Source organism: Lycium barbarum, chromosome 9 (assembly GCF_019175385.1).
Source record: "Lycium barbarum isolate Lr01 chromosome 9, ASM1917538v2, whole genome shotgun sequence".
Lineage (NCBI taxonomy): Eukaryota > Viridiplantae > Streptophyta > Magnoliopsida > Solanales > Solanaceae > Lycium > Lycium barbarum.
Genome location: NC_083345.1, coordinates 122,112,837 through 122,122,555, shown reverse-complemented (window position 1 = coordinate 122,122,555; position 9,719 = coordinate 122,112,837). Strand labels below are relative to the sequence as shown.

The following is a 9,719-nucleotide window of genomic DNA, read 5'->3' as shown; positions in this document are numbered from 1 at the left end:
AATTCTACACTGGGGCAATATTGTTTGAATTCGAATCAACCTTATTTTCTTAATTCATAAGTTTCATAGTTCTTCTTCAACTACAAACGGCCTGATTCTCATGCAACCTGAGATAAGTAGGCAACTCAGAAACCAGAGTTCGGCCGCAATATTTTTAAAACTTGTTTTGTCCCCATCCGTTTCTAATCTTTGTTTCAGCTCTGATAGTCGGGACAAAATAGCCTACTTCATCATCTTCTTTTCTCGAAAACTCTTACATCGTCTCCGGGACCCTCGTTATTTCTCATCTCGATATTTGAGCTTAGGGAAACTATTATTGGAGATAATTTGAAGAAATTCTTAGAGATAAAACTTGCCCAATCCTTTACTCTTTCTTAATCACAATCATCTTAGATTTTCCCCGTCCCTTTAACAATCCCTTAGAGATGGAATTTGAGAGAGGGTTTTGGAAGAACACTTACATAGATTATTAATGATAAATTGGTGATGTTCATGTTAGATATTGACTAATCTAAGCTTATTAATCAAGTATCTTCCACTTTTAATGATGAATTTCGGATTTGGAGACTTAAGGTTTATACCCAATTTGGGGGGTTTTTGCTTGGAATCAGATTTAGGCCAATCCTTGTGTAAAATCAATAATTAATGGTTGAGTTATGATCACCTAGTACTTAATTTGGTATTTTGTCCCCAAATTTCCCATTTTGCTCTTGTAGGCCCGTTTTCCTCAATTTCTAAGGTTAAAATGGACCTAATTGATATCATAGCAATATTAGTATCATTCTTCGTGATTTCTAATATAGAATTCGATTATGCTTAGACTACTTTGGTTCTGAGCTTCGGAGGAAGGGCAAGGCAAAAAAGTGACTTGTTAGTGTTGCGGTTCGGCAGTCCAGGTAGGTTATGGTTTACCTTTGGTGAGACTTCGTATAGTGAGTCACATATTTATATTATAATTTTAGAGATAGCATGTGAGCCTTCGAGTATGAAGTTGGGATGGATATTGCCTTAGGTTGGGCCTTGATGTGTGTTGGGACTAGCCACCCCGTTGCTTGATTGTTTGATTGTGTTGGCTTGATGCCATGTGCAGTTGATAGATATCGAGTTCTGTTTTGCCATCTTGATTTGGATAGAATTAACTTACCCGTTGTTGGTATTTGTGCTCGATATATGTTCGCGTACCCACTGTTGGTACCTGAGTTATTGATATATGTTGGTGTATCCCGTTGTGGTACTTGTGATATTGAACCTGATTGTTGATGATTGACATATGCATTGCACGCATTCTCTTATATTCATCATGCACGACCGATACCCGATGATGATCTGGTATCGTATATTGAGCGAAACTGATATTTTGATAAACTCTTTACTTGAGTGATTGTGAAAAGGACGATGTCCGAAGATCCATTTTGGAATCATTGATTATATGAAACTGATATTTTGATGAACTCTTTTACTTGAGTGATTGTGAGAAGGCCGATGTCCGAGGTTCAATTCCCAAATCATTGATTTTTGAAACTGATATTTGACAAGACTCTTTTATTTGAATGACTATGAGGAGGCCGATATCCGATAAGATACTTCGGGCATTGTTGTTGCATGGCCGATTTCGATGTTATCCCGGTATCGTTGTTAGTGTATAGACTCCGCGGGTCCCCTAGGGTGGTGCCGATGAGACTCCTCCTGTGAGAAATTAGCCAGGGTCCCGTCTATTTGTTAGGAAAAGATCCAGGAGGGGTGACACTTAGACTTTGAGAGTCATGCTGGGTTGTGCTACCGATACGTCGATATTTTCATCCGGAGTACATGTGTACACTTCATTTGCATGGCATGGCATCATATTCGTACCATTATTGCACTGCATTGCATTATGACTTGATTGAGATGTTGTGTTGATTGGATTGTGATAAATCTGTTGTGGTGATTGGATTGTGATGATTCTATCGTGGTGATTGGTTTGGATCGGATATACTCAGACTTATCCTATTTGGGTTTAGATGCTTACATAGGTGATGACGGATACTTAGTTGCGATTATATTGTCTCATGCTTGGTTGGTTTAATTGCTTATCTGCTTTATTTTCTGAATTGTGTTAACTATGCTTCGTCGGTCTATGATGCCTACTAGTACTTTTGTTTGTACTGACCTGCACTTGCTGCATTCTTTTGTGAATGCAGAGTATCAGGTCGAATCTACTTCTCTGACCCCTGGCTGATCGACTCTTCATTTCCACTGGAGTTTCCAGGGTGAGCATGGCGTTCGCTGACCTTGAAGACTTCCCTATTATATGTCTTACTTTTATTTTAGAGACATAGATACTATGTATTAGTACTTCCAGATTATGTTATTCTCCCTAAATGCTCTTGTATTAATCAGACTAGACCCTGGGGGTAATTACTGTCTTCTGCACTTTTTACTACTACCTATCTATATATATCGTGAGACTTACATATCAGTTATTTCGCTACTTAATTTTCTTCAATTTATGTATTGGTTCGTTGTTGGGATGAGGGTTCCCTTACCGAGGTAAGAAGGTAAGTGCCCGCACGGTCTAGGATAAATGGATCGTGACAGATAGAAGAGGACCAGGTCCTGTGAACTTTTAAGATATCGTAAAAAAAAAAAATTGCAGCTTTCAAGTGAGACTCTTTAGGACTTTATTGGAACCTAGCATACAACCCTACACTGAACACAATGTCAGGCTTGCTAGCAGTTAGGTATAGCAGTGACCCAATGATACTTGTATACGTGGTTTCATTCACAGAGGGACCAGGTTCATCCATATCCACTTAGTAGCAGTTCGTATAGAGGTATCAGTAAGCTTTGCATTTTCCATTTCAAACCTTTTAAGCAACTGCTTGATGTACTTTTGTTGACTAATCACAGTGCCCTTTTGAGATTGCTTGACTTGTAGTCCCAAGAAGAAATTTAGCTCACCCATCATGCTCATTGCAACTTCACTTCTCATGAGCTCAGTAAATTCATCACATAGAGAATTAAGAGTAGCACCAAAGCTGATGTCATCAACATATACTTGCACAATAGCAGATTTTTCCCTCTTTTTTAGAAACAGAGTGTTGTCAGTTCTACCTCTTGTAAACCCATTTTTCCAGAAGAAACTTTGACAATCTTTCATACCTTCCTCGAGGAGCCTACTTTAACCATAGAGAGCTTTGTTAACTTGAAAACATGCTCAGGATGATCATGACTTTCAAAGCCAGGAGGTTGCTTGAAAAGACCTTTTCTTTCAAGTATCTATTGAGAAATGTACTTTTGACATCCATTTGGAACAATTTAAATTCCGTATGGGATGCAAAAGAAATTAGAATCCTGATTGCTTCCATCCTTGCCACTGTACAAAAGTCTCATCATAGTCAATGCCCTTTTCTTGATTATACCCTTGAACCACTAGTCTTGCCTTGTTTCTGATAGTGTTTCCAAACTCATCAATCTTGTTACAAAACACCCACCTAGTCTCAATCATTGTTCTGTCTGCTGGTCTAAGGACTAGGTGCCACACCTTATTCCTTTCAAATTGATGAAGCTCGTTTTTGCATAACACTAATCCAATCAGCATCTTTCAATGCCTCCTTGATGTTCTTGGGCTTAATCTGGGAAACAAACACGGACTAGGCAAACATGTCTCTTGCCTTAGATCTGGTTTGTATACCAGAGTTTAATGGAGTGATTACATTTTCAAGAGGGTGAGATTTTTTTTATTTCTAGTTAGATACTTGAATTTCACTGCTTGAGGGATCAGGTGCCTCCGCATTGGAACCATCATTCACATCTAGAGATGCATGATATCCACTTCTCTGATCAGCACTAGAAGTGCTTAACACAGCACCAACAACTCTATTTTCAACCTCGAGTGGAGTGATGGAGGGACCGGGTACCTTTTCATCATTTGGATATTCTGTTGCATCTTATTTATTGCTTGGTCCAACTTGATTCATCATTTCAGCCTTTCCATTTGTGATTTCTAGCACCTTATTTGGAATTGAGAGGTCTCCATCATCTGCTTCATCCCTTTTCTTCCCAAATCATCTTCTCATCAAAGATCACATATACGCTTTCTTCCACAATTTGAGTTCTCTTGTTGAAAACCTTATATGCCTTGCTGTGAGAAGAATATCCAAGAAATATTCCTTCATCACTCTTACAATCAAACTTTCCTAATACCTCCTTGCCATTGTTAAGAATAAAACATTTGCATCCAAAATCCTTAAGGTAAGTTAGCTTGAGTTTCTTTCAATTTAGCAACTCATAGGGTGTCTTTTCAAGCAAGGATCTGATCATGCACCTGTTGATCAAATAACAAATGGTGTTGACAGCCTCTGCCCAGAAGCTTTTGGCCACATCACTTGCAATTAACATTGTTCTTTCCATGTCTTCAAGAGTCCTGTGTTTCCTTTCCACAACACCATTTTGCTTAGGTGTTCTGGGAGCAGAGAAATTGTGACTAATTCCATTTTCAGCACAGAATTCATTAAAGTTTGCATTGTCAAATTCAGTGCCATGATCAGATCTTATGCTTACAACTTGATATCCCAACTTTACTTGAGTCTGTTTCACAAAGGCTACAAACACAAGGAATATTTCATCCTTGGTTCTTAGAAACAAAGTCCAAATGAATCTTGAAAAGTCATAAACAATCACAAAAATGTACTTTTTTCCACCTCTGTTTTAAATCCTCATAGATACACAAAGATCCATATGAAGAAGCTCAAGTGAACTAGAGGTTCTTACTTCCTTCTTTGGTTTAAAAGAGGTTCTGACTTGCTTCCCTTTTATGCATGCATCACACACCTTGTGATCTTTGAACTTGACATTTGGTAGCCCACAGACTAGGTCCTTTGCCACCAGTTTGTTCAGCAAGGTGAAACTTGCATGTCCCAATCTCCTGTGCCACAGCTCAGCATTATCATCCACAACATTGAGAAAAGTGAAATCACTATCATCAGATGAGCCAAAATCTGCTTCGTAGATGTTCTTGTATCTTTTTGCAGTTAGTACCACTTCTCAAGTTTTGAGACAAGAACTCCACTTTGTTTCCTCTGTCGCATATTTGTGACACACTCAGCAGACCGTAGCTTAAACCCTTCACATAGTAAACATTTTCAATAGCATGAGAGAGTGTCTTGTCGATTTTGCCAATGCCAATAATATATCCTTTCTTCCCATTATCAAAGGACAATCTCCCACCTTTCAAGGCCTTGAGTGAGAGAAAATTTTTCATCCTTCTAGTCATGTGCTTTGAGCAGCTACTATCCACAAACTATTTTTGACTGCTCGGTAGTTCTTCTATGCAAGTCGAAGGAATATATGTTAATCGCATTCTTCGTTTTGTTGTAGTGCTCGGGTTGAGCCATGCATTTTTTCCCATTTTTGTTTTCCTTCTGGGCAATGATTTATAACTTTAATTGTTGTAAAGTCTTTTGGTACTTTGATCTTGAATATTTATTTTCCAATCGGTAAAGGTTGAGGGATTTGTATCTCAGGTCACAAGTTTGAGCCCTACACCAGGTGAACCAAGTTCAATACTTAAGTAAAGAAAAGTAGAGGGGTGGACCCATTATCCCTAGTTTTGAAAAATGAGGTTGGCTCCGTATAAATATCTCAGTTTTCAAAACATAATAACTCTTTTTTCAATACTTTTTAGTGTAAAATTAGCTTTACAAGTTTCATTTTCAGGTTGGGAGAATAGTGTTTCTCATTTAGGTAACTTGTTAGATGGACATAAAGTGTCATTTTCCCATGTTTCTTCTTTAACAACAGTTCAGTCAGAACCAAGCTGATGCGCGCTCGACTATATCACCGAATACCGGCTACTTTTCAATTTTACCCATAGTTCGCATTTTGTGAATGTCCCGTGCCAAATTCATTTTATGGGTAAATTGCTAACCCATGGACTATGTAACGTACTTTATTTGATGAGTTATGGGTAAGTATTTTGCTAGAGGTTTCTAATCTACTCTCGTGTGATTCCTGTTGAAGCATATATATATGGGGGTTGGGTGCAGCGCAAACAGCTTTAAAACGGACTCCTTATTCATTAGATAGAGAAAATCACCAAAATTTCGCAATCCGCTTGAATTTATTCCAATTCCAAGAGTTTGGATCTTATTGATATTGATATACCTTGAAAAGGACTTGAACCTCCACTCTCTTTAGCATGACGTTTGAGTCTCACATGTCTACGGTCAAATTTTAATATTGACCTTCTTATCACTTGTGATCATTTTTTCAAAGTCTCCTGCAAGTTTTTCAAATTTAATTAAGACCAATCATTTTCACTTTTCTAAAATCTACTTTACATAGAACAACTCAAAAGACCGGAACCTCAGGGTCAACCAGAACTTTACTACTCTCTCCACTTTTACTTATTCAGTTTTGACTTTGCACAATAAGCATATTAAATGATTTATAGTCTTAAGTTTTGGGAAATGAATTAGGAAATAAGTAATTAACAAAGCATGAAAAAAATATGTTTTTCTGTTTATATGTTAAAAGTGAAAATGTATTTTAAATATGATATACAAGTAAAAGTGAACAGAGGATGTAAAAAAAAAAAAAAAAATGAAGTTTCACTTTATATGACAATATTCCAGTTTGCATGATCAATTTTTTTATCGTTAACAAGAAAAGGTTGTGATTTATAGTATCTACTAAGCATTATCTAATTTTTTAAAATAATGATTGAGAATTAATGTTCGAATTGTACTAAAAAATTAAAAGATTTTTTTCCTCATATCTCAGTCGATGATTGTTGTTTTCCTTGTATTTCCTCCGTCTTTATTTAGGTGATACTTTTTAATTTTTGAGATTTAAATCATGTGAATTTTGATCAACATTTTAAAGTATAATTTTTTATCATGTTGACATGAGAAGAATTACAACTTATTTTCATAAAAAAATTTACTATCTAAATTTTAATCTTAAAATATTAAGTTAATCTAATCAATTTAGTTACGAAAAATAATTAAATTGACTGTCGCTCAGAAAAAAGTATCACACAGAGCGATAATGTAGCTTATTAGAAAGCTTTTTTTTTTAAAAGAAAAAACATTTTGGGTCCTACAAAGTGTTTTGCACACGGATATAGTGCTCATCGATCCACACTATGGTTATATCTATAGATGATTACACATTTGAAGGGACAAGTAGTGCTCTTTAGAAGTCAATATAAATAGTATAAAAAGGGAAAAGATTTTAATATTATTATCTACGAATAAAAAATCATAATTAATGAAGCTTTCAATCTTGAAAATATAATAATTTAGTTGCTATAATACGTAAGATTATTCTAATAGTATATTTTTTTATATATGCCAACATATTATAAGTTCTTAAAAGTTAACTATCCTTTTTATTTAACATATTACTGGCTTATTGCAGGATGTCCCTTTTATTTCTAGGTACTAGTTTCATGAGCGGCAGAATCAAGATTTTCACTAAGTAGATTTAAAATAGAAAAAAGTAAACACACACAAAACCATTAAATAAAAAACTAAAAAGGATTCAATATCTATTATATATTCATACAAAATAATTTTGACCTTGTATTTATTGTGTAAATCCAACTATTAAAGGGATCTTTACACAAATAGTCGACTGAATTTACCGTTTATTTTTCTAGCTGATATACATAGATTATAAAAATTTATACACATATTATAGATAAATTATACATATATTTCCACCTGAACATTATTAAGTTAAGCAATAGGATGGACGGCTACTTAGGTTCATTCTTCAGCTATAAAAAGGGTAGGTGTTAGAACTTTATGGTTGTGGAATAGAGTGTGGAAACTAGAGTGAAATGGGAATATCATGGGCTTTGGTGGTGGCTATGCTAGTTGTCGTAACTTTGGTGATCAATAGCTTTGAAGTGAAAATGGCAAGTGCAGAGCTGAGTGCAGCAGCTTGTAAAGAGGAGAAGAGAATTGGGATAAATGCTTGTAAGCCTGTTCTGTATGGAAACATTCCTTCTCCTAAGTGTTGTGAAAGAGTTAGAGTGACTCATATTGAGTGTGTGTGTAGAGTCATAACGCCCAAATTGGCTGCTCTTGTTGACATCAACCGCGCCATACGCCTTGTTGAAGGTTGCGGGCGCAGAGTCCCTCGTAACTACAAGTGCGGAAGTAAGTGAATCTTTATCAATTTCTTGTATTTTCTCAAAGATGAATTCAAGATTTTAAATATATGTTGACTAACTTAATTAGTATAAATGTGTTATGTGCATTTTATACAAATGTTTTGTGAATGGTCTTACTATATGTAGAGAGATTGAATCTATGTTCTATTGAGTGTACTATTAACCTATTCTAAAACCGGTGAATTAAAATCTTGAGAAAGTCTCTAACTTGGCTGCCATTAAAGTATAGGCTATATTTTCTATTATGTGGAATTCACAGTTAGGTTATCAAGCCGAAATAAGGAAAAAGTTAATTCATTTCTCGAAAAAAACATGATTTTTCTAATTTGCCTTCGGAACGAAAGATTTTTTGAATAATTCAAGGTTCAATGTTTGAAACGAAAGATCCTTTGGAGATCTTCTTACATATTAAGGATTAATTCAATGTTACAATTCGACAAATAAACATTAGATCTCCTTCACCTTCACTTAATTTGACTTTCAAAAAAGTACTGAAGTGGCCATTTGCTCTACTTTGCATGTTTGTTGAAAATGTTAAGTAATTTGTCTCTGCTGTTTAATCCAATTAAATATATTTGTGGTTCAAGAAATTATTGTCCTTCTTTAATGTTGTAGTTAATTATTGAATTTGCAGGTATCACCACACCACCCTAAAGAGTATAGTCAGCTTAATTGGCTTGCTGCTTGGTGTTTCTTCTCCTATACTTCAGTTTGTAATATGGAAGTAATTATTATATGGCAACTTGTTCTTCCAAATTCAATATGCATCTTTACCTTTTCTATGTGGCGGAGACATCTTAATTTGTACAAGGATTGTCGTTATCTTTACTGCTTTATAATAAAATTTACTTAATATACAAGTAATATATTTCTTTTACAAAGTAAGCATAAAGTCGAATTGTTAATACACACAATCTCAAAACATGTTTGCCAGGCGCGTGACCCATCAACGTACTAGCAACGGGGGAGGAAACATAGCATGTTGCAATAAAAGTTTGATTTGAACCATTAGTATAATACAATCGTCTATTTTAAAAACAAAAGCCCCTTAGCGCCCTTACACAAAATTATATGTTCGCTATGTATTAATTAGAAATTACAACTAAAGGTTGGGTGGAATGGTAAGTATTTCTCCATTCTTAATCACAAGTTTGAGGTTCGAACTTCGGAAATGAAGTCGTTTTTTGTAGGAGTGATTCACACCCCAAAGTTAAACTTTCCGGCGTGAATCTGGGTTAATCAGTCCTCAAATAGGTGCCGAACATTGGATGAGAAATTAAAAAAAAAAAGGAGAGAGAGAGAACTATATTCCGAAAATCCTTCCGCATGAGAGTTTTGGTTGAATCACTCTAAACAAAGGATGTTTTAACTCCAACACTTAAGCAAATAGGATAGCGAACCAAAGTTCTAAAATTTGATTTTTGTTTAGCTTTTTTTGGTGCTACTTCCACTTGTTAGACTTAACTTAGTAGCTAGAGAATGTCATGACCTAAATTTGACATTTAGACCACGGCAGAGCATTCAACGAGCCACTACCCTGCTAAGTGAATCCACTAAT

At 35.5% G+C, this 9,719-nt stretch overlaps 1 protein-coding gene across 1 annotated transcript; it reads left to right on the top strand.

Annotated features, from left to right (window-relative positions):
- Positions 1-7,781: 7,781 nt before the first annotated feature.
- LOC132608716 (uncharacterized) lies at positions 7,782-9,021 on the top strand. Its single transcript, XM_060322456.1, has 2 exons — positions 7,782-8,147; positions 8,796-9,021. Exons 1-2 carry the CDS (start codon positions 7,826-7,828, stop codon positions 8,813-8,815), a joined length of 342 nt encoding a protein of 113 aa, XP_060178439.1. The 5' UTR covers positions 7,782-7,825; the 3' UTR covers positions 8,816-9,021.
- Positions 9,022-9,719: the final 698 nt, after the last annotated feature.